General features: G+C 39.5%; 2 protein-coding genes across 4 annotated transcripts in view; one reads left to right on the top strand and one right to left on the bottom strand.

Annotated features, from left to right (window-relative positions):
* Positions 1-9,707: 9,707 nt before the first annotated feature.
* On the top strand, positions 9,708-18,558 carry AKIRIN2 (akirin 2; the record flags this gene model as incomplete). The annotated part of the gene is made up of 4 exons (XM_017742807.1): positions 9,708-9,903; positions 10,585-10,734; positions 14,456-14,527; positions 14,839-18,558. Coding segments are annotated over 4 exons (429 nt in total), but the record flags the coding sequence as incomplete, so codon positions are not given.
* A 1,534-nt stretch (positions 18,559-20,092) lies between these two features.
* The window catches only part of ORC3 (origin recognition complex subunit 3), a 33,315-nt gene continuing 27,774 nt past the window's right edge, over positions 20,093-25,633 (bottom strand). For 2 of the 3 annotated variants that reach the window (XM_017742818.1, XM_017742820.1), the window contains exons 17-19: positions 22,895-23,011; positions 21,772-21,851; positions 20,093-20,654 (exon numbers count right to left, since the gene is read on the bottom strand). In XM_017742818.1, coding sequence (XP_017598307.1) covers positions 20,549-20,654; positions 21,772-21,851; positions 22,895-23,011 — 303 coding nt within the window. In that variant the 3' untranslated portion in view covers positions 20,093-20,548. The remainder of the gene's footprint in view (positions 20,655-21,771; positions 21,852-22,894; positions 23,012-25,633) is intronic. The other variant, XM_017742821.1, reaches the window with a different exon arrangement.

Here is a 25,633-nt window from a genome sequence, read left to right as displayed (position 1 = left end):
TCCTTAAAAGTTCTGTAGGAAAACCGAGCGTAAAGCGGTTGTGTACAAGGGTGAGAGTTGCCTTGAGGGCAGATAAAATGGAATCGGGCGGTCTCCTCGTCTGTGAGACGCGGGGCAAGAACGAAACCCTTTTACATTCTTAAGGTGCGAGAGATGAGTCAACCGGCGGCCCTAAAAGCTCGAGGTCTGCTTGTGTAATGGTTGTCAAAAATCAACCGAGTTCTTTTTAGCAGCGAGTAGGGAGAGAAGAAAGGAACGAGTCTTGGCTGAGCACGCAGGATTGATTGGCCCGTGCCGTGCTTAGTCCAGTGGGCAGTTTCGAGCAATGCACTCAGGGACGGTGCAGCTCGCGGCCATGAGCGGCTGTAGCGCCGAGGTATGGATGTATCCGTGTCCTTTGTGTGCAGGAAAAAAAAAAGCCCTCTGCAGTTGTTGCAGCAGAATTCCTTCCGCTGTTGTGTTTGGTACTCCCTTTTGTAACAAAAGTTGGCTCCAGGTTACCAGGCACTAAGTTTGAATGTTCAAATTGCCATCTCCACGTAGGACAGTGCCTTGTTTCAATATTCTTAATTTGGAAAACTGCACCATAGAATACATTTTTTAACAAGTTTTAATCAAATAATAAAAAATTGATATGGAGGAAATACAGAGGGCATACAGAGTTAAATTTGGCATCAGTGCCTTGATATTTTTTTGAACCTCTAGGAAAGGATCTTGAATGAGTCAGCGGTCTGGGATGAGAGCTGTGATGGATGGCACTCCCTGGTACAATGAGGCATTACATGTACTTTGAAATAGATATTTAAAATCAGAATTAATTTGATTCTTTTAAAGGATAAGTGTTGCTTTTTTGCAATGATTCCTTTTGGTTTCTTTCTTTGGGATTTGGAGAGCTTAGGTTATGAATTTTTAATATAGATATTGTCTGGTCAGTAAATATGTATTGCTGAAAGGAGACAAATCAATAAAATTTTCAGCAATCTACAGCAGTATTTGAGGTAATACCTAACCTCCTACCCTAACCATTCTGAAGGGCTTAAAAACCAAAATGTTATTGAAATTGAGCAAACACAGGCCCCTTTATCGCCTGAGAAAACCAGAGGTGCAGGTGGCAATCCATGTGAAAAGGTGGTTTCTGTACAGACAAGGATGTATTTTATGTATAAAAAATTTATATAATGAAGAGTGAAGCACAGTAAATCAAAATGTCTCTTACAGCACTTGAATGCTTCTAAGGAAAACTTGAAGCATTTATAAGTTGTGCACGTTTACATGGCTTTTGCTTAAAAGCTCCCTCTGTGGTTTCTGTTACAGAAATAAAATCTTTATACTGTGCTGTATAAATGAATCTGTTAATCAGCTTGCGTAGCTTTTACTTTAAATTGAATTTGGAGGTATTATGACATGGTGTGTATTTCATTTCGACCCTCAACTGAGCAAAGTAGAGGTCATCGTTTTATAGGGGTCTGTTGAAGGATTGTGTGTGATCTAATTTTGTAAATGTACATCTGACCTAATAGTTTGCAGTTTTTCTGGTAGTCACTTAGAAGAATCAGGTGGTTTATTCTAGAGCTCTGACTTAGGTTGGGGCCTAGTGTGCTGCAGAAACATACCTTGCTTTCCATTGACTCTAAAATGAGTTTACATGACTATTTCTGATGCAGATGTCTCCATTAGGGTCAGATGAATCTTGCTGTGTGTGAAAAGAATTCCAGTTCAATTTAAAAAGTGTTCCCAACTGAGTCACCATTTTGTGTTAGTTTTTGTGTTGGGAAATTTATTAACAATAGCCAGAAGTCAGTTGATTTGACTTAGGCTTTTCTCAGCTTGTTACTGTAATGCTTAGATTTCCAGCGCTTAAGAAGCATCTGTCTGAATTCTGTGTAATGAAAATTAATTGTCATATGAAATCAGAGCTCTGGATATAAAGGACCTGGTGCTTAGACTTGATTTTAGTTCATGCTTAAACATTTTTCTTCTGCCTGATACTCTGGTAGTGTTTAACTTCACATGGTGGAGACCATGTCAGCACCAGGACTTCTTATCACATCATTTATCATTTCAGAAATGAATTATCTGGAAGCAGAATACCAATTGATTGAGGGGTGTACTGAGAACTTGAGAATACAGTGTGGTAGTCAGATGAGAAAACAGCTGTCTGTATGGAGTGGTCATAGACAAATAACCAATGTCTGTTTGAGAGAGGGTAGGCTTATTCAAGATGAAATTTCTCTCTCACAAGAGTGTTCTAATATTTTGTGGTTATTTGTACAGCTGTTAGGTCACTTCCAGTTTCTTGGTGAATTTGGCAGCCAAACTGTAATTGTGGCTTTTACAGTCTACTTTCTATGGAATTGTGCTTACTGGCTTGAGCATACTCATGAATATGTTTGCTAATTTTTGAATAGCATTATTTGCATGTAGAATGATGTTTTTAAAACTGTGTTCACTGTAAGCAGTGCAGAACATGCCTGCCTGGTGTAAAACTGGTTTAGTTTTGAAACAGTGGCTCCTCTTAAAAATATTTCTACTGCTTAAATAACTACAGATGAGTTTTAGTTTCACGTAAGTTCTACCTATAAATGAGACTGTTCTATGTAACCAGAATAACTGCACCTGGGTCTGGATGCTGCCTGTGTGTTACGCATACACTTGTTGGGTTTCTTCTGAAGTCCAAAAGGTGCTTTTCTGTTTCAAAGCTGTTAAATGAATTCAAGGGTGAAAGGAGAAGGCAGTGGCAATATTATTTCTCTGTTCTCCAGTGGATGTTTTGGAGTCATTGTTTGCAGTTTTTACCCTGGTGACGGACAGGTTGTTTGCAAGTGGGGGAAAAAAAAAAAGAAAAAACTACACTTAAATTTTTTAAATTCAAAGGCAGGTGAGTTATTGAAAGCCTGCATGTCTGAATCTTTCTGAGATTGAAGCTACGGTGGGAAATAATGGTTGAAAGAGATGGGAGGACAGAAGGGAGAAATAATGTTGATCTTAGGGATTTAAATCCCCTAAGTCCTGGTACATAGAAACTCTGAAGACAAACTGAGATCAGTAGCTTTTTTTCACACTCCATCCAAAATCAGAGGTTAACTTGTAAGGACTTTATGCAATCAAAAAGAATGTTGCATTTAAAAACAGTTAATGAAATCACTTAAAAATCTACAGACTTTAGGACATGCAGTTTTTTCTCCATCTGAAACATTCATCTGCCTCAACACTTCCCCAGCAACTAACTAATGTTGCAAACCAAAAACCCTAGTGGGTGGAGCTGTTGAGAACAGGCCTCTTATGAGGGACTCTTTACAAAACAGAAGGTAGATAAATTTGCCTTTAATAGGTCCTTTTTCTTTTACAGAAGAGTCTGGAAAAAGATTTATCTAATTGACACAGTTTTTCAAAGTTAATGCAAGAAAATGCCTTTGACCTTTTTGTATAGAAAGAACTGTTAGTTTTCCCTGTGGGCTGTCCTCCTATGACCTTTGAGTTGCCCTCTTGAGCAAACTGAACTACTTCTGTCTGAAACTTGGTCAGGCAATGGCCAAGCATAGGTTTGGCTTTTAAATGAACAGATCCAGTGGCTTTGGAATGTGACATATTAGTAGTGCTGCATCTCTTTCTCCATAATTTCTGTTTTGTTAGCTTATCCACATGTGTATTTATTGCTAAATTATCTTGGTGAGATGCCAGGTTTCTCATTGTGCTCCAGTTTTGCAGAAATCATTAGGATTTTACAAAACAAAACATTCCCACCCCTTAAAAGAAGTCACATAATAGCTGCATCTGGACTTCATAATTTAATTTATATGAGAAATTCTGTATAGATGCCTGTGGTGTCTATAAGTGTTGAATACCCTTGGTTGTAGATGTCATAAAATGTCGAAGAAGTTTTTTTCTGTTTTAATGGCAAGTCTGATAAATGCAATGTGACAATTTTTTATGTGAAGGGAAAGATCTAATTGCTGTGCCTAATACATTTTGCATTGCTTGATTTATTTTTCATTCCTCAGTCCCTTGATCAGGAGAACTGGGACTGCATGAAATAACACATTTGTGGAATTAGCTAATACGTATGTGAGCATCCAGCCTGTGGGAGAACCAGAACTTTTGTCAGCCTGGAACCTGGAGTAATTGGGTCTCATGAGGTGGCCTGCTCTGGGCCCCAGTCCATGGCAAGCTGCTTCTGTCTGTGCTGTAGCTATACCCAGTGGCTGTGAGGTGTCAGCATGTACCCATTCTCAGTGTTTTTTCTTGGGCTTAGAGCATGCTCCTCTGAGGGGGAGCATGGTTTCCAAGAGTATACCTTGTTTTACTAACGTTTTAACATGCCTGATTAAAAAGTGTAAGTGGAGTGGTTGATATCTGAGACCAAAGCAAGAGGGTAAGAGTTGTTTTAATTTATGTCTCTGCTAGGGTTCTCTAGTTAAGTAGGAAAAACCCCCTGAGGAATACCTTTACCCATTGCTGTGCTGTAGTGCTGCCTTTAGGGGAAACTGGCATCTTAAAATTAACGTTGTTTGTCAGTAGTCGGGTGGGGAGACCAAAAGTAGGAGTATGGTAACATCATTCAACATCAGTGTTGAATAAGGGTGAAGGCCTAATGGAAATATGTATGTTAGTTTGAACTAGGATAGTGGAGCAGTTTTGCTTTAACAGAACTGAAATCTCTGAAGATGTATGCCATTGACATCAGGATAATATCTAATTGATAACTTAGAACAAATCTCAAGCATGGTTCAAGTTTGAATGCATATGTTGAATGGTGACATTGCAAACTGAAACCTGAGCTAAAGGTTCCATTTCAGGCCAGGAAGACTGCTAGTCTGATTTCAGCACATTGAGTCACTTTCCTGTGTGTTTTGCTGAATTTTCCTTTAGCTAAGTGAGAGAAGCCAGGAACTGTGATGAGAGATTGATAGTTTAAAAATCAAACCCAAAGAAGAAAATCGTCCAGGTGAAACAATCAGCACCTTCATAGTTGATAAGCAGTTATTAAAATGGAGAAAATAATTGTTTGTCTTGTAACCTTTTTAAATTGAACTGCTGTTTCCTTTGTACATAATTTCTAGGTAATTACAGGTCAGGATGATGCAATTAGATGGCAGAATTTTGCAAAAGATTAACTTCTTATCATGAATTAAAGGAAGTAGGAAGACTGCATCATCCTTGGAAATGAATATTTGGCTTTGTAATCCATTAGTGTGACAATCATATTTCACTATCAAACTTGAACTCTAATTTGCCGTGTTCATATCTCATCCTCTCTTCATCTGGAAATCTTCCTTCTCCAAACAGCATCTCAAGTTCTGAAAGACTTGAATGCAAACTTTAATGAGCCTATGTACTGAACTTTATGCTCTCAGTACACAGCTCTGGATAAAAAAAAAAGAGTATCCGTGCGTTTTGTTATATTCAGGTATATTTGACTGAATTCCTGATGCCTTTGGTGGTTATGGTGAGACAATAGCAGTTTTTGCTTGTCATTCTTTATCTTAGCCTTGAACCTGAAAGAGAAGAGGGCATAAAACAGACTCTTGTGTAGCTGGTGGAGATTCGTAGTCATGTTGAATTTGAAATGCCATTTATGAAGTACTGATTCATTTTGGTGTGTTAGCAGTGTAGCTTTTTCTTGCTGCTACACCAGATTAAGCAAGTCTGATTTTCACTTTTAGCACCTCTGCTTGGTATTTCCTGTTAAATAGCTCTGTGCCTTCAGAGGCATCTCTAACCAGTAGGAAACACTGAGCACAGTGAAATTGAGGATAGGCCACAGTGATGTGTTTCATCATATTAAATATATTTCTTTTGTCGTCTCAGATCAAATCGTTGTCTGATGTACAATATCTGATTTGAACTTCAGCATATGTTCAAGATGGATGAAAGCTTTTATTTAAAATATGTAATAAGTTGTAATATGTGTGATTCAAGTTCTCACTTAAATTTTAATAGTCTTAGAGAAACTCACAGACTAAATTTTGTTTAATGAGTGAGTTTTTATATATAAAATAATTTGTTAATTAAAGTGCATGTCATCATTTTAAAGGACAATTTGGTCCTCCACACTGAGGAGCACATAAAAAAACTGTCCTGTGTTTGACACCAGTTCAGTGCATGCTTTAATTCAGTTATGCACTGCAGAGAGAATAGTCAGAACTAATTGGAAGCAAGAGAAGTTAAAAAACTGAACTTGAAAAAGAAGGAATGTATTGTGGAAGCAATACTAGGTTGGATCTACTAATTCTAAGTTTTGTTTAACTGGGTCAGAGTTTTAAAAGTCTTTACAGTTAGATGTCTGCCATATAGGTGGTGTTCAGAAGTTGTCTGGTTTGCACTACCTTAATATTTCATGGCTTCCTGCAAGTGCTGAGATGCTCTAAAAGTATTTTTGTGGAATTACGAAACAGAACTGTAAGCGGTGGAAGTAACTTGGTGCATTTAAGCAGTTTTTCTTACTGTACTAGATTATTTTAATTTGGCATTCAGATTTTCATTTAGAATGAGTCATAAGTATTCACAGGCTTACATTTCACTTCACAGTGAAGTAGTTTTGTTTTAAGTCTTAAGATTTTATGGTACTGTTAAGTTAATATCTACTTAGTCTTTGCTGATACAAAAATGTGCCTGCTTTAATTGAAGCATTCCTGGTCTGATCGTTCATGTGAGAAGTCACTGAAAGTTTGGTGCTATGTTAAACTTGTGTTTCTTGACTGTTAACCTCTATTTTATAACTGGTGGAAATCGAGAAGTATGAGATGAGTCATTTTCAGTCTCTGTGCCTCCTATCAGGAAGGTACTGAGTACAGCTTATAGTCCAGTCCTGTGGTGAGGCAATAGTGCCTTAAATCTTCTAAGTTATTCTGAATAGAGGAATACCATTTACCAAACCAGGTTCTGGACATGCTTATCAAGTGTTTAGTCAGTGCTTAACATTTCAGGCTTTTTTCTTCTGGTTGGTGTTTGCAATGTAGGCAGTGTCATGTTTAAATAGTCTCTTCCTTTAGCCCACTTTGCTTAGTTCTGTACCTTTAGCTGAAGTCACAGTAATGCAAACTGTCAAACTGATTTTGTTAGGATGGGGATCTCCCAATATCTGTCAGTAGTGCTTCTTGAGATTTGTGATTTTGGCAGCAAGATTTGAAGGTGGCAGTTTAAAGTGTTGCCAAATTAGAAGTAGATTAAATTGCTGTGATATCATTGAGACTTCCTTGTCCATAATTCAGTATAATTTGGAATAGAATCATGTATCTTTGGTGCACAAATCTTAATTTTCTATTCCAGTTGTTAGTGTTTTCCCAAAGTCCACACCTGATTTCTCTCCCTCCTTTCCCTGTTTTCCACACACACGCCCCCATTGCTTTTGCTCCTTCTATTCTGGCTGGTATTTTAACATTTCTTCTAAATTATTGCTTGTTTAGTTTCCAGGGGTTGTTAGGACTGGAGGAAACATGGCATATGATTGTTGATTTAACTCTTGCAGTTTTATCATTTGACCAGAGTCTGTTTACTTTTTTTGTCCTTAATGCTTTTGGTGGTTAATGTGGTTTGAGAATGTTTCTGCAAAAAGATAAAAGAAAGAACTGTAGAAAATATTTTTATCCAAGTTGTTACACCTGAAATTTAGCTGACGTTTTTGCAGTTCACATGGAGTTCGGAAAGTATGGCCAGGACAGAGTAGTCATAGTGAAGGATGATCATGGTCTGTTATGTTCTTCTGTTAATACAAATGCTGTGTGAATATGTGCAGTCATGTTTTTCATAGTGTGAACGTGCTTTAGGACAGATGTGATCCTTTGAGCTAATTTGGTTCCCATTCAGAATTATGCAGTATCACTGCAGCCAGAACAGCACTTGATTTTGAGGAGAAGTATTGTTCTACCATCATAATGCCATTGAAGATAAATATTGTTAGGCTGTTCTGTGACTGATGTGTGTGTGCACATGACAAACTCTACATGGGATTCTGTTTAATTTTGGAAGCCTGACTGCATCTTGGTTTAACATGATTTATGTACTTTTGTACCATACTGGAGTGCATCTTGTCCTACAGAAAGTATGAATCTTCTATCCCCTCTGAGTACTTCCTTCCCCCGCTCCCCCCAACCCCCCACCACTTTCTGGTGGTTCCTTCTCTTAATTTACATGCTGTGCTTTTTTATTACATCTTCTGCATTTGCTGTTTCTTTGAACCATATTACTGACATCCCAGTAGAGAGTTAAAAATTGTACAACTGCAGGCATGGGACTGGAAAGGTATTAAGTCCTTAATCAATGGACAAAATCGAAGAAGCTCCTTTGCTGACGCTCCTGTTGACTGGAAACAGTTTTCTCTCTTTTCATAAATTGGAAATATCTAGATTGACTCATGGAATTGAACCATGACAGTATTTAAACATCTGAACTGAGTGAGAATTGTTAAGGGTTTGCTTCCACTTGGTCTAGCAGAGGCTTCAGCCACTGACTGAAGAAGGTGGTAGCTGAAGTTACCTGCATCACATGGTTCCTTACTAGAAAATGTTCAGGTATGGAACTTCAGTAGCCTACGGATTACAAACATGAAAGTTGGTTTACGTTTTCATGGTATTGTATTGGCAAAATGAGAACCAGAAACAGGAAGGTTCTGAGTGGAGTCCTTTGCAACTCTGACATGATCCTATGGATTTATATGTACCTGAGTTTTGGAAAGCTGTCTTTGGTAAAAAGTCCAGCAGTCTAAGTGGAAGCCAATCCTGCAGGTGATTTTTATTTTTTTAAATGCCTCTGAGCATTAAAAGTAAGAGTTTCATAAAGGATGAGAATCTTTGGAAATTTCTTTATGGGAAGGTCTCATGTAAAAAATGGAAAATGACTTTTTTTTTTCTTGAATATTTTACATTGCCAGAGGATATGGAGTTAGGCCACTGATGCACCTGAGAGCCATTTGGTATGTGGAATTTCAGAGAGAATGCACACAGGATTGGTAGTTCTGTTGCAAGGATTAGTTCTTCCTTTATGATTTTACAATGGAGATGAGATTATTAAAATAATTTGCTGTACTTTATTCATTGCAATCAAAAGCTGCACTACATATTGCCATACTGCTTTGAAAAAGACTGTTGATCCATCCACTGTATTTATTTGGATTAATTTGAGGCTGTCAGAAATGTTCTGGAAAGCTTTAGTATTTTGTCAGCTTCCAGTTCTTTGATATTTTAAGCAGTAGGCACTTAATGCATATTGCCTAAATTGTGTTTTCCTCTTCAGTGTGCTGCCTGTAGGCCACTCAACCTACAGAGAGGAATGGTAATTCATGTGGATGTTTTATTCTAGAGTCTCTTGTTACTGTTAACTGCATGAGTGATAAATGCTGTGTGTGGGTGAAAGATTAAATTGCAGATTAAATAAATGAAGCGAAGATAATTAATACCAGTATAAGTCTTACAGCCAAGTTTTTATCTATGTGTATTCCTAAATTTTAGGATGCTGGGTTTTTATTGTTAGCAGTACTCTGGTGCCAATACTTGACCTTAACTAAGAGCACTTTTGCTAGTGTTCTCCTGGTGAAAACAGTCTGGGTTACCTTTCTTTTAATTAGTTTAATTGTTTTATGTCTTAGGTAAAACATTGTGGGTTTTGCAGGTCATTTTTTAAGAGTCTGTGTATCTTTTATCATCTGTTATTTATCTACAGCATTTGATGTTTGAATGGAAATCAAGCAAAATGGTGAAATGTAAAGATGATTCTTTCAGGGGTTTTTTCTTTTTTTTTTTTTTTTTTTTTTTTTTTTTTTAGAACAAATTCTGTACAACATAAAACAGGAGTACAAACGCATGCAGAAGAGAAGACATTTAGAAAATAGCTTCCAGCAGACAGATCCTTGTTGTTCTACTGATGCACAGCCACATGCATTTCTCCATACTGGACCAGCTTTGCCAGGTACCCAGATAATTCTGTGTAATTTTCATATGTTTTCTTAGACTCTGCTTGTGTAAACATTTTCTTCTAGTTACTTGGTGTTTTATGGCACCTTCTCACCAGTTACTGTTGGTTTTTTGGCCATAAATTGTGTGTAATTCTGCTATATTCTGTTATTTTGTCAGATTCCATTTGAGTAAATAGTTTTCCCCCTTGGTTACTTTTTTGGCAATAATAGCATTGGTCTGGAAGATGGTAGCTTTTCATTTTAAGAATTGGTAGGACAGAAAGCTGGCATCGTTTTCAGGAGACCATCCTGTCTGCTCTGTTGCTGATACTGTAATAGGCTTTTGCAAAAGCATCTGTCTTTGCACCAATACACTGTAATACTGTACTGTAATTTTTATATAAAATAGAAGCTTAAATTTGTACATGGACACTGCCATGTAAATGGTGTTCGCATGGTTTGTGTAACACTCTTGGGGGTTTGATAGCTGTACTTGTTGTCCATTGCAGATGTCTTCCTTTTGAGCATCCAGTTCTGCTTCAATAGTGATTAGGAGGGTCAAACAGCAGAGAAAGTCTTCTTCAAATGTTTTGTAAAGTTCCTTTAATGTGGAAGGTGTGAAAAAACTGATTATAAAAAACGGGTTCTGATCTATTTGTAATTGTAAATTGGTATGCCCAAATATTTAATCTTAGGTACTTCATCTGCAGCATCATCACCATTGAAAAAAGAACAGCCCCTGTTTACTCTCAGACAAGTTGGAATGATCTGTGAACGTTTGCTGAAAGAACGTGAAGAGAAAATCCGTGAAGAGTATGAAGAAATTTTGACCACAAAACTTGCAGGTATCTTATACAGTTCAGAATAATATGTCAGAGTGAGTTTGAAAGCCTAAAACTTCTCTTATTTTTGTTACAGTGTATGTTTTTTTCTGACCTAGTCTGATGAAGGAATGGGGTTGCATACATGACAGAAAAAAACGACGTTTACTCCCTTTAATAGGTTTTTTCCTTCTGTGCTGCTTTGGATAGAAACTATGACTCCTAGCTGTTACTAGTCAGTGCAGACAGTGGTTTTATTTCAGTTAGAACTTTCTCTCGCTATTGTGTGTATGTTGGTAGTTTCCTCTTTTTTTCTTTCTTTTTCTTATTTTTTTCTTTTTCTCCTTCCAGAAAGACTGCCTTTAGAGCTCTTTTTGAAGGACTGTTTTTTTGTTTTGGTTTTTTTTTTTCCTGCTTGGGAACTGACTTCCTTTTTCTGGAATCTGGCAAGGTGACAGTAGCTAAGATTTCCCTTTCTCTTCCCAGTACTTACCATTACACTGGTGCCAGCAGTGTTTGGTATCTGCTTGAGAGTCAGTTCAACTGCTTTTCTGATGCTCCATGCTGAATTCTTGTATTTCACAATTCAGCTGAAATTCTTGGCACCTGATGCCAACTTATCTTTCCATAAGGATCGTGCTAATGTCAGCATTGTAAATATGACCTTTCTTCAGTTTTTGAGGTCTTTTACTTCTAAGCCTCTTGTTAGCATTTGAGCACCTAAATTCTTGTGCATTCAGAGTTAGGTGCTTTCACAATACTATTTGGAGTCTAATTTAATGTTTAGTGTGATGATAATAAAAATCTGAGCACACTGTTCTGCAGCATTGGTTTTGAGTACCTACTGCTGTTCTGCTTCTGTCCTGCAAACACATCAGAATTAAAGTTGGCAGGTCTCTTCAGGTGTGGGAATAAAACCTTTACAAGCATGCACATGCGGAAAATCACCAGGCTTGTGGGTTGCTTGTGATAGTATTGTCTCTGCACCTGAGATTCTGTTCATGTTCTACACTTGCTGATCTGCCATTTCTGTGTAAGAAATTGCTATAGTTGTATGTCCCTCTTAAATCTACATCTATTTAAAACTATAACTAGAGCCATGAATACTTCTGCTGCTTTGGGCCTGGTGTTCCATTTCAGTGTTTTTCTTAATCTGCTTCAGCGTGATTAATTAGGACTCCATAAAACTTTTTTTCTCCTAATTTATGTGTATTAGGAATTGGGTCATTTCTAGTATTTTCTTAAATGGCATTTCATTTAGCAGGCATCATAACCATTTGAAGACCAGATAGATTTACATTTGTTCCAGACACTTTTGGAGTACAAGCTACAAACAGGAAGCCCCTCTGTCAAGTTCCTTACATGTGCACTGTCTTTCAGTCCCAAAGGGAGCACTGTTGGGTTTGTTTTTGGGAAAGGGAGGGGATTGAATTCTATCTGGGGAGTTGTGGTTTAGTGAGATGATTTTTAGGTTTACTTGTTCTTGCCATGGTGCTCACCAAAAGAGCAGTTAGGAAGATCATGTTACTGCATCACATATATTAAGCTAGTAATACATTTTCAACATTATATGGGAATTTAGAAAGAGAGACTGACAAAAGAATTTAGAAATTCCTCACGTAGAAGGCCAGTTATGATTGTGTGCTGACAGAATGGTTATATCCCTTTCTAAACTTTGTGCAGTAAGGTGATACTCTTTCTTATGAAAGTGAAGTCAAAGGAAATGTAACTGGAAATTCCATAATAAATCTCAATTGAATAGCTTCTTTCAAATGACTTAATGTTTGCATCTTGGATATTTTCTGAATCAGAGTTGTCATGTAGGTAGTTAGCCAGATACTGCCTATTCTTTCCTTCTTCCATGTTCTTTGCAAGCAAAGTTGCTTTTCATGCAGAATAAATGTGGGGTAAATGGAAAACTCAGATCATTGTAATGCCCTGATTTCTCTTTCTGCCTCTGTTACCTGAAACTGCTGTGTTAGCACAAACTGGGTTTTGGAAGCGCCTTAGCGAAACACTAGCTTGAAAGGTTTTAAAGAATCTGTGAAAAACAGACTTTTATAGTATTGTAATTGTATTTGTGTTCATGTCATTTAGTCACCTGACTTAAAATATTTGGTTAGGATGTTATATATGATACAGTGATGTAAATATTTGTGCAGTGTTCACTTAAATTTTCAAGTAGTTCACTATAGGCTGCTCCTACCTTTGGATTGCTTAACTTCTGAATCTGAATGTCACAAGAAAGGGACTTTTTAGTAACTGGATTTTAAAATAATTTGCCAAGCCATAGTTCTAACAAGGATGATGTTACAAAGCAGCTGTGTATGTTGACTACCACCTTTAAAAAAGAACATTTGCAAGTTCAGTTTTGGCCTCTAATACATACTTTTAGGAAAAGTTCCAGTTGCTGTTATTTTTTGAAATAGTTTCAGGGCACTAGATCCTTCAGTCTGCTCTTCGTGGTTTTTTGTTGTTTGGCTGAAGTCCTTGCATGGCTGCTGAAAAGCCGCTGGTCAGAACTGCAGTGAAACAGGTCCTGCTTGTGGGCAGAGGGGAGCTGGCTGCCATGATCCCACTCCCCCTTGGTCAGGGATGAATGTCCTCAGATCTTTGGGTCCGCTCCATACTTTGGGCTGCTGCTGCTGCACTACTTGCTGATTACTGATACCCTGTTTACTTCAAAGGTGAAGCTCATCCCTGCAAGAGGATGGGGACTTTATTGGGGCAAACCTGTGGGACTAGGAACCACTACAAATCTAACTGCATTTTTGGTTGAAGATTGCCTTCTTTGACCTTGCCCTTTTCTCAGAACACCCCACATTGCTGCACATGTATTTTCCCACAAGGGAGGAAGGGGAATGGAGAGGAGCGGCATCTGGTAGATATTACTCTCCTTGTTCAATTTCCTAATTCTGAAAGGTGATATCCTGCTGATGAGTGCAGTATTAAAACTGAATAAAATATTGCGAATGTATTTGTATGTATGTGTGTATAGAAAGAGTAACCTTTCTGGGAAATAACAGTGCTTAGTTCAAAGCCAAGTATGTTTCATATCAAAATTTCATTTCAAATGACACAGTAACTGTTTTCATGCAGTCCACAGTCAACTGTATGTCTCCCATAGTAGCTACTTTTGTGATTGGAATTACTCAAAAGTTAGTCACTTAGCATTTCATCCTTTTAGTTTCTTGTTTGCTTTTGATTTTTCGGTGGTCATCAAAAAGATTTTCTAACTCTGTAGCAAATCCCTTTCCTGTACTTTTGTGTTTCCATTTCATTAAATTAATTTTGTTACATCTGGTAGTGATAGGAACAGACAGATTATGTTTCCAACCCTAGCACTGGCCTCTATGCCATGTTTTCCTTAACTACTCTGCCTCCATTATGGATCTGTAAATTGGGCAGACTTCCATTTGTTCAAAATACAATGTGTGATACTCAGCAGGTGTGAGGTATATTGAGGTCTTTGTTATGTGCAGCATAATTCTCTTCGAGTTTATTGCTATCTTCCTCATTCACAGAAGTTTGTAAGGGAAAGTCTTTTAATTAAGGGGACATTTGCTGGATTGTTCTGGAGGAAAAAAAAGAAACGGCAGCTATGAACTGTATAACGTTACTTAAAACTACTGCTAGTTGGGGGTGTGTTTAACTTGGATGATTTCTGTGTATAAAAATTAGCCCTGAGTATTTTTCAGCTTGAGTTAAACTTAATACTCACACTTGTAATGCTTCATCCTTGCAGAACAATATGACGCATTTGTGAAGTTCACGCATGATCAGATCATGCGACGATATGGAGAACAGCCTGCCAGCTGTGAGTATCTATTTCTTCTGATCCCTGTAGTAGCATTGAATTACCAAGTGTTCAATAATTTAAATGGCCATTGTTTGCTGTTAAGCTGCTAGGCCCCAAGGTAAAATACTCGAAATTGATGATACGGAATACTGAGGTTGAAAGGAATGTGTGAGAGAAAACGCAGCTTGTGTTAAAAACATCTAGAACTGTTTTCCCACAGCATGCTGGGGTTTTCATTTTGAAACCAGTTCTGATACTACCATAGCAGGTTTGCATAGAGCTGACATTTGTTACCTCTGTCACTAACTCTTTTTTTTTTCTCTTTCCAGATGTTTCATGAATCACACTTTCTGCATATGTGGGCTGCCCTATACACCCTGTTTTATTGTTGCAAGCTATCCCAGTAAAGACTTGCAGCAATGCCATATTTTTCCCCCCTGTGAACACAGGTTATTTCAAGCTTTTGTCAGTGGCAACCACTCTTATGCAGCAACTGGTTTTGGAGTGCTCCCTGATGTCAGTACCACCTGGATGTGGACCTTTGCTACCTGTAATAATACCAGTGGCCTCATTTGCTGTATCATTACGATTTGGCTTCTTATGTTAATAAGTTTGAAAAAGTAAAGGATTAAAGCTGGTGTTCTAGAAGTTGCCCTTCACTGGTTGTGTAAATAAAAATGTAGAATGACACTTCTGACTGAAGTTAGTGTGGTTTTCATAACTGTGCACTACAACAAAGCTGTAATCACAGTTAAATTAGAATGTAATCCCAGGACAATTTTAAGCAAATAGCCCACAGTACTGCCTGTGAAATAGTGAAGGAGGGCATTTCTGTATTCCATGACTTTTTTGGGGGTTAAGAATGGGTTTATATGATTTCTCATTTTTGTAGTTTTTATTTATTCTATCAGTCTTTAACAAATGTTTATTGCTGCAATTTTTCAGTGTATCATTGTTTTACTGCCCTTGTAGTACTGGAATTTAGTTGGAAGAATAAAACATTTACTTCTAATCTGTTTGTTTTTAATATGCAGGTGGAACTTTTGCTGTGTATGAATAAACTTAAATCTGAGTGTTTAAATGAAAACTTTATTTACTAGCAATAGTGGGTGGGTCAGTTTAAGATGAGGAGAAGAAGGTGAATTAAAATCTCAGGTCATTCTTCAGAGGCAGAGAAATCTTCCTTAGATCAGCTGTATTGTTTTGTGTTGAGGAAGTACGTTTGGTACAGAATGGACATGAAACTGGTGATGTAACTTGCAGCTGACTCAAACAGCAGCTGCACTTGCCTTCCGTCAGATTTCAATGACACATTTAAAGGAAATTTGTTCATGAGATAGAGCAGGTGCATGTCCTGCAAGCTGGAACAGTGTAGGTACTGCAAGAGCTGAAGGTGTGTAATGTCTGTTAAGGGCTGAGGCGCTTGCTGGATGCATTCAGCTGTTGACAGACTGCTCTACTGCTGCTGGCTGCTGCTGTCTGGGCAGTGCTGAGTCTCTGGATCACTGCAAAGTTCCTACATGGCAAGTCTAGATCTGTGTGTTGTGGGGTGGAAGTACTGCTCCCAAAGGCCTTCAGTTACCTGCTTTGGGGACAAGAAAGCAGTTTCAGAGTAATCGTTTGGTTATAAACTGCTGTCTTCTCTAACTTACTGTCAGCTTCTGGTGAAATGGAAGTCTGCTCTGTGATAGATCTCTGTGCCATCTCAAATTAACAGAGGAGTTTTAAGTTGAAGCTGGTACATGTACTCAGTAATTGGCTCATGCTGATGCTTACTTAACAGTATCAGAGAAACCCTGTGCTGAGCTCTGGTTCTTGGTGAACTCTTTCAGTTAGGAGTGAGATTGAAGGTGCAGAATTGGACAGACTGCCAAAGTATCGAGTATTTTCTGCTCACTTTCTTGAAACCTATCTTACCTAAATATTTGGATTATTTCTACTTTATTTTCAGAATCCCAAAAACGAGAAATCTCTGCTCTCTCAGAGACTCCCCTCTCAGGTCTTCTGTCACTGAAGATAAAACTACCAAGGGCTGCAATTTCTGTTGTCTGCCTTGGAGTCCTCAGTCCCTCTCCTTCCTGCTCCTCACTTTTTGACCTTTTATTAAGTTGCCTAGGCTAGGAAAATCCACTGCTTCTAGGTGGACCACCGTGCAAATTCTGGTATCCTGATATATCTCATGTATTTCCTGTGTTCTTATCTTTTCCTTTGGGATATTAGGATTTATAAATAAGAAGTGATGTCATGTTAGCACCTACCCATTCCTGTACTGCTCTAAAGTGATGCATAATAAACAGTCTTGTGGCAGATGAAAAGCATGGCACTGTAGGTGCTGATGTATCACAGCTGTGGTATGCCTAATTTGCGCCTGTTTTGGAAACGAGGTTGCATTCTTTGAAATTTTTCATTTTTTAACCTGTCTTGGACTTCAAACTGGCTCATTTTCCTAATCTCAGTGCCAGTATCTGGTGTGATGAATCACACATGAAAGGCTTGTTCTAACAAGACACGTAATACTCTTCAGTAGGAAAATGGTTGACAGCTTGATGGCTGTTGAAAAAGTAGGGAAATTGGGGTGCTGTGAGGCGCTGGCTGGTGCTTTAAAACAAACCTGCTTTGCAGAGCCTTTTCAAAGGCTTTTGAGTCAAGGAGAAATGGGTACAATTCAGTAACTATGCACTGGCACTACACTTTGTGGTGCCCACGTGCAGAATATTTTAGCTATTTGTGTGTAACTGCAGTCTTACCCAAAAGCCACGCAAGCTGAGAACAGTTAATTGGAACTTAACAGAGTGAAACCAAAGATCTTGGTTAACCTGTTTTTAAGGTATTGATGTGTATATGTCTTTCCAAGCAGATCTGTTGCTGTGTACTTGAAAAGCAGCATGTGTTGATTTTTGTGTCTAGGCGTGAGAGCTTATAGCTGTGAGATGATTCAGCATTTTTCAAGGTTGCAAAGGAAGGAGATTCAAGCAATCTTGTGTGCTGATACTTGGGATTTGCTTGTGTGCTCTTGAACAGCATGACTAGTCACAGATTCTGCTTAGAAACTGCTTTGTGAAAGCTCTCTTCATTCCCGAGCTGGGAACTGGGAGGGATTTAAGCTTTCTGATTCCACAGTAGGGAGAAAAATGGAGGCTGGTAAAGTATTGAGTTTATGCTCATGTTAACCAGTGCTTGTGACTTTTGTGTTAGAAGTCATTCTCAGTGATGAAAAATGTGAGAATGAATGGCTTTTACAGGCACCTGGCCTATTTTTAGAGTTTATTGCTGTTGTAGGCTTCAAGATAAAAGAAAAATTACAAAGTTGGTCTTTGAAACCAGTAGTGCAGTAGTGTAAAGAGGTGTCAAAGAACAGCATCTTTAACTCTTAAGGGTTGGAAAATTATTTTAGTAAGAGTTAACTTGCATTCAGGTCTGGTTTTTGGCAGCAGTTCTGTTGAAAGATGTGGCTACCTAAGAATATGATACAGTTAGTTCAGAGGTGAGGCTTTACACTGTAAAAAGGGTTTCAGAACTACTACAGACACTGGCACTTTGGGGTTTTTTGGTCCTGTTTTCTTCAAGTGAACACTGCAGACAGTGAAGGTTTTCTGGAGTGTCTGCAAAAGGTTATTATTATGCAGACAGTTGTAGAATTTAATTTTTAATTTTCCAGTTGAAATCTGTATTTCAGCTAAGGTATGTAAGGATGTCTCAGTTGTTGCTGATGTTGGTTCCAGATTCAGTGATGTTTAAGCTCTTTCCAGGAAGGTAGGACTGATTGCAGAGTCCAGCTTCTGAAGAAAGAAAGGTGAACTAAATTAAATTTATGACCAGTTTAGTTTGTGTTTTTAACTGTTCAACCTTCATACCCTCCTTGCTGAAGAAGATGAAGCACCAAGTACAGAATTAAAGATTTGATTCTGAGAAACCGTATGTAGCACAGCAAATGTGACTTTAACCTTACAAACTTGTTATTAGTTAAAGGGAAGAAACAGCCATTATTAATTTTACTGTTTTAATGTCATGTTGCCTGCACATTTGGGGATTAAAGGCCACACACTGTTGAGGCTGGTTTCTCTTTATTTCGGAATGTTTTACCCTCCAGGGGTGTGAAAGTTACCTGGAGTAAGGTTAGCAGAGGGGTGGCAGGGGCCAGCTACACAGCAAAGCACTTGGCTCCCTCTCCTCTTACACATCAGAGACATTTGGTGCTGCTGCCTTTCATTTGTCAAGTGTGTTTTTGAGATAAATGGGGCGAGGTTCAGGATGGGGGGTGTCCAGCATTCCCCTCTGCTGAAATGTCTTGCTTTCCTCTGCTGCTAGAAAGCTGCTTGTATATGCTACTGAACAGGTCCCTGAGCTTGGGCTCCAGGGAAGAACAGGGGAATTTTTTACCTGTGTCTTGGAACTTTTGCAAGTGCTCCACTGTGATCCTAAAAATTTGAGCTCTTGAGGTTTTTGTCCTTGTTTCCCAAGTGGTGTGTTCAGGCAGCATCTGATAAGCTCCTCCTCCTCCCTCTCCTGAACTGTCTGGCAGCATTTAGAACCAGACTCTCACTTAGACACAGCAGGATGTGTTGCTGTGACTCTGCAATTACTGTAATTGGAAAACACACGACTCCTACCCTCTCTGAACATATTTAAAACAAGCCTGACATCTCTTACATCCATTCCTGGGGAAATGGCTGCATAAGTTACTGGTTCTTCTAACATGACTTCCCCTCTCCAGTGCAGCTCTGGTTTATGGAAATGATTTCATCCTCACAGCTCCAGGCTGAAATGCCAGTGCAACTAAGTAGGAGCATCTGGAGTCTAGTGATGGCTAAACAAGGGCAGCACTTCAATTCCTCAGTAGGCAAGTGAAGCCTGTAATCCTTTCTCAGTCTACTGAGGATGTCTGGAAGTTGTGGAGGTAGTCTTTTACAATAAAGTAATTACCACCCAACTTTGCAGCTGTCTGGGAGGGAGGAAGTCTGAACACCTCCCTTAACTGCAGCCCTTCCTAGGTGGTCGGGCTGCCCTGAAGTTCCTGCCCATACAGAGTGCTGCAATGCGCCTCTCACAGCCCCTGGCAGGGTTTATTGAAGCACAGCAGACACACTGCTCTGGAGGGCAATGCAGCTTTTCCCTTTTGGTTCCTAAAGGCTTTTCCCATGGTTGAGAAACAGGACGGAGTCAAGGAAAAAGGCTGGTCTGAGAAGGCTTTTTGAAAATTGATCATCAGATGAGCAATGCTTTTACATGCTCAGCCTCCACTGCCTTTCACACAGCTATTCCCTGTGCCTGCATGCAACACAAACCCTCGGCAGAGGGAGGTTACAACATCTGCTTTACGTGGGGATTTTCCTATCTTCCACCTGAGTGCACAAGTACTATGTACTCAGTCTATGCTGACACAAATTTCCCTAACAGCAAAAGTCAGCTAATACCCATCACCTTCACTAGAAAAAGGAAATTATTTAAGCAGTTAACTTTTGCTCTTACCAAAGAGCAAAACTTCATGTATTCGTAATTATTCTCTCCCCTTCTCTTCCTCAAGGAGTTTTTAGGGAGTTAGGACCAGTTTGGAAGAACACACAGCAGAGCCTGAACACAAAATTTGTTGTCTTCTTTAGCATACTTGTTTTATTTGTTTTTAAATCTAGTTCAGGGAGCTAGAAGGCATTTTATAATAATGACTCAAATCCTATCAGCTTATAAGGATGTTAATACTGCTTCATCACTTCTGTGGCCTACACAGCCAGTGCTGCCCGTTTGGCTTGCTAGCCTGAGTTGTATCAGGGGTCTGTTAAATATCACACATCAAAGAAGCCTGGAACTGGCACAACAATACAGTATTTGGAACACGAGCATTAATAGACCAGAACATTACACAGGGAAGATGAGCATTAAAAAACAACATCTCTATTCAAGCCTGTCCAGGCACTCAGAATGTATCTCTCAACATTCAGGCACCGCTGACTTTGACTCAGTATGCAAAGTTAGCGAGGAGTGGTGTAGTGGGAACACAGCCCTCGCTCTCCTGGGAAGGTTTACTGGCACCTTGGTGGCACATTAACAGCCTCCCCATGTCAGCCTTGCCACGTGGTCAGTCTTCTGCTTGCTGGGCTTTATGAAGCCCAGGAGCTCCAGTTCAGAAACAGCTCGAATAAAGCGAGCACTGGACATGTGGTGAAGGAAACCAAGTACACTTTTTATGACACAGTGACAGAGACACTGTTCTCTTCTAGGAGGGCAAGATTTCTAAGTCAGGGTAAGCACAGATTACACAACGTGTTGCACAATAAAATTGCTGGAAATAAGGGCAGAGCACGAGTTGCCTACAGAAGCACAAATTTTCAATCTGATCAGTACTTCTGCCACATGCATACAACGTGACAGCAAAGGAAGAGTTCTTTTTCCCACTGCTGAGAGAAGCTTAAAGCCTACAAACATACCAATTATGTGGCGTCTCACAAGAATTTATACTTTTATGTCCCTTGACAAAAAAATGGATAGATAATTATGGAGATTTCTTCTGAGGTTTCACAGCACCACCTTCTCCTTACTTTTTATTTGCTCTGCCTTTCTTGCTGCCTGCCTGACATACAGGTTTATATTCCTGAGTTACAGAATTTAATTTATTGTGAGTGACAATTAACAGTGGAGCTTGTAAAAAAGGAAAGCCGGGAAAGCCAGGTATAGTATTAGAGCATATAATCATCCTTCTTTTAGTTAAGTCTTTTTTGGTACAACTATTCATTTCTTCTCTGTAGCAGCACTACTGCTGTAGCCATGAGTTTTGGTTCTAATGCTCATCTATTAAATATTTTTTAGACCTCAGTTCAGGATCAGGACAAAGTAAGGAGCAGACCGGGTGTCCTGTGGAAACGAAGTTCTCAGCTCTAAGGTACTAGAACATAATGAACTACTGCTTCTGTTTCTCCATCTGCTCTCTAGGTCACAGCCCCCTTTCCATCTGTTCCCCAGTAATGCTCTACCCCTATCTAGCAGCCATACCAACTCTGATGATTATATCAGTTTCAACTTGTTTTATGAACTTTTGGTTCTGTTTCAGACCCAAACAACTCCTATAGACAAAAGCTGCTCTCTTACCACACCACTCCCAGCCCAACTATTTCAACTGATCTATTTCTTAGACACTTTCAGTACATTAAGACTGTTTAAGTTTTCTGAAATTAGTTAATTAGGGCACATGAAACTGTATTTTAAAACCCCTGGTTCATAAATCCTGTAAGCTTTTCAATGGCAAGCTTGAGAGAAATGAGAAAGGATACTGGATAGTATCATCCACCTGGTCTGAGGAAGCTGCATCTGCATTTGGTTCCTCAGCTGCCATCACCACAGTTGAGAAAGCCTAGAAAGGGAAAAACAGCACAGATTTATTCCAGTTCATAGACAGACAGATACAAAATAGTGAGCTCTGAGCTGAAAGCTATCATTCAGGGGCAGTAAGATCTTGCAAGGAGAACTCTGTGAGCGTGTCAGTTCAGCAGCAATTGAAGAGCAAGCAAGGTACATATTACCATGGCAATACAAAATGCAAGACATCACTCTGTGAACTCACGTGCCTGCATTTTAAATCTCAAACAGTTCCGGGTCCTGACCCATTCTCAGAGAAACTACAGAACTGAAAAAATATTCTCAAAGTGAGACTGCTTAAATATTCTGGGGAAGTGATAGAGGTAAGTTGGCTGTGAAGAAATCTTTAAAACTGAGGGACAGCAAGAGTCTGGATAGAAATATACAATACACAAGCAAGACAGCAGCAAACAGAACACACTTGGAACAAGTAAAAAAGAGTATCCTCTAAACTGCAGGTAGTTGAACTACAGAGTTTCTTGCAGAGGATGCTGTGGTTACTAAAATGTACTGGTAATGACATCCAGGTAGGTTTACAAAATACAGAAGCAGCACTCAAGTTCAGGAAACTTTAGAACCGAAGTGTGATTGTTAGCCACGGAGACTTTATCACATTAATGTATGTTCTCTTCCTATACTACCTCTTCTCTTGGCTACAGTATGAGACAGGTTATCAAGCTAGAATGACCCGTGCTTTTCCCTGGCAAAAGCATTCTCTCCAAGAGCCCCACTTGCCTGTTTCTGTAAAAGTGTCACAGAATACTTAAAAACAAAAAAGAAATGCCAATTTTTAAGCACAAAATCTGATCTGTGCAGAGCATAAAACAGAAGCGAAACAGTTTCACCACAGAATAACAGAGCTGGAAATAAATGATTCACAATAGAGCATTACTTATTTGAGTTACTGTGGGTACTGTGGACCATGGTATGCAATGATTTAAGCTGTCAAAAGGGGCACTAAAGAAAAGCAGACATGCAGCAGAAAGATAAATCAGAATACTGAAAGCAGGTAAAGGTACTGTTTGCATCATCACATACCTCTAACCAATCAACGAGATTAATCAATCTGCCACACTCCAAATGAAGCTTATACACTATGCATATGTCAGGGGCTTTATTAGAAATGCCTCCTCCATCACATTTCAAAGCTTGATTCTGATGAAAAAAAATTGAAGGCAGTAATGGTCAGTGTTTAATCTTGAGCAATTTTAAGGGCTAGATAAAGCATTATTTCAGGTAATTCAGATAGTAGGTATTTTAAGCAAATGTTTACTGTTTGTGTGTTTAATGGCAAGTTGATGGTACAAAGAAAAAAACCAACAAACAGGAAAATAAGAAAGCATACCATCAAAAAAACCCCAACAAAACCCCACACACCTACTTCACTCCTGGTGTTCCTTCAGTAACTTCATACACTTACGCAGCATCTACTGGAATGAGTGATTATCTGATTATGCTTTTATGCACTTTTTTGCTAGTTCTATTTACATATGAGAGAAATAGTCAGTTTTATGGACTCAAGAGAAGATACAAGTCATGATCTGCCATGTAGAAAATAGGAAAGTATCCTTTTCCCCCTGCTCCCTTGAAAGGAAGACTTAGTACAGATCTGTTGTATGTCCTGAAAATCATAATTGCTTCTCTCATCTCAAGAGTTTTATCTTTGAAATGTAACAATCATTTATCTCTGGCAAACTCAGCATCTATAAAGGCAAAAATCTAATTTCTCACAAAGTATTCTACACTGCAGGAAATTCATAGAATTGTTAAGGTTGGAAAAGCCCTTTAAGATCATCTGAGTCCAATGATTAACCCAGCACTGCCAAGGCCACCATTAAACTATTTTCTTTACTGCCACATCTACATGTCTTTTAAAATCTCACCAGAGATGGTGAGTCCACAACTTCCCTGGGCAGCCTGTTCCAATGCTGCTTCCTTCCAAGAAGAAATTTTTCCAAATATGCAACCTAAACCTCCCTTGGTGGAACTTGAGGCCATTTCCTCTTGTCCTGTCATGGATTCCCTGGGAGAAGAAGCCAACCCCCAGCTGGCTACAATCTCCTTTCAGGCAGTTGTAGAGAGTGATAAGGTCCCTCCTGAGCCTCCTTTTCTCCAGGCTAAACACCCCCAGCTCCCTCAGCTGCTCCTTACAGGACGCTTCACCAGCTGCGTTGCCCTTCTCTGGACACCCTCCAGCACCTCAATGTTCTTTTTAAAGTGAGGGGCCCAGAACACAGCACTCGAGGTGTGGCCTCACCAGTGCTGAGTACAGGGGGACAATCCCTGCCCTGGTCCTGCTGGCCACACTATTGCTGATACAGGCCAGGTGCCACTGACCTTCCTGACCACCTGGGCACATGCTGGCTCATGTTCAGCCGCTCTCGACCAGCATCCCCAGGTCCTTTTCTGCTGGGCAGATTTCCAGCCCCTTGGATTCAGGTCATCAGCACTGAACCATTTACTTGGGAAGTTAAAAAGCCACTCGAGCCAGAGGCAAAACCCCCTGTACAGCTGGAGAAATTGACGGCATTTCATTTCAGTTTCATGCACTCTAAGAAGTCAGCTGTCTTAACATGAAAACAACCACTGATCATTCCTTTCAGCTCATGTAAGTTTTTTTCTGAAATGCTTTCATATGCTAGTAAAATATACAATCTACTTTTGGGAAGTTATTAAGCTGTAGCAATGACAGACACCTTCAAAAGAAAAATGTTTTTCAAGATAGGAAAGAAGGCTAGGCAAAGAATGTAACTTTGCTCAAGAATCTCTAGTTTACCCATAGATCTCAATCCCTGCAATTTTTGAGACTCTGCTCCAGTTTGGACTCTGGTACTTATGAGATATTTCACAATTTCCAGTACACCTAGCAATTTTCAAGTTTATTTACTCTCTACAAGGAACATAAAAAGCTGTAGACCTTAGGTTAATATCTCTCAGTTCATTACAAGATGGTTTCCAGAAAAATTCAGAGCAATATGGCTAACTCAAAATATTACAATGCAGACATTAGTTTATCAGACTGTAACTCAGGAGTGTACCATAATAGTGTCAAATACTCCTGTGTTAGTACCTGGCACACATGAGGTTACACTTCTGGCTGATCTAGATCTAGTGGCTCACCACTGCCCAGAAGGACAACACTACGCCCTTCTCTTTTCCCCTCTCTTACTGCACCCAGCTCTGTGGTTTCCTACTACTCACCCAGGTGCCACCCTGGCAATGCTGGACACTTTGCACTGATTTTCTAATTTTAAGGTCAAGACAGTTATCACAACCAAGACAGGATGCAACTTCCAGAGCAACTGCACACTCCTGGAACAGGTTCATCTGTAGAAATTAGTATCTAGCTGGGTCACACACAAGTGCTGAGAGTGATCCAGGAAGATACTCCTGATGGGCACTGCGGGGTCTGTGCCAGCACCTGAGAGAACCCAGCCTCCCTTGTGATCACTGGGCCAAGCCTCTGCAGTGCAGCCGGAGGGAGCCGCAGCTACCAGCAGGGAAACCTCCCCTTCCTGAGGCTGCAGCACACGTGTGGTCCCAAGAGAAATAACCAGGCTGACAAGCAGGAAGCTGCCCTAGAATGAGCAGCCAGTTGTGAAACCATCTGCACAGCACAGAGGTGCTGCTCCCAAAAGAACAGAACAGGAGTGGGAGCAACCCAGAACACTGCTGATGAGGAAATGCTCTTGCCTGACCCTGCTCCAAGGCTAGACAGAGGATACACTCATACCTTGCTCTGAAATCAATGCTGTGATCCCAAGGACCAAATCCTCT

This window comes from Corvus brachyrhynchos, unplaced genomic scaffold (genome assembly GCF_000691975.1).
Source record: "Corvus brachyrhynchos isolate BGI_N302 unplaced genomic scaffold, ASM69197v1 scaffold87, whole genome shotgun sequence".
NCBI classification, from domain to species: domain Eukaryota; kingdom Metazoa; phylum Chordata; class Aves; order Passeriformes; family Corvidae; genus Corvus; species Corvus brachyrhynchos.
This window is presented reverse-complemented; position numbering and strand designations above follow the sequence as displayed.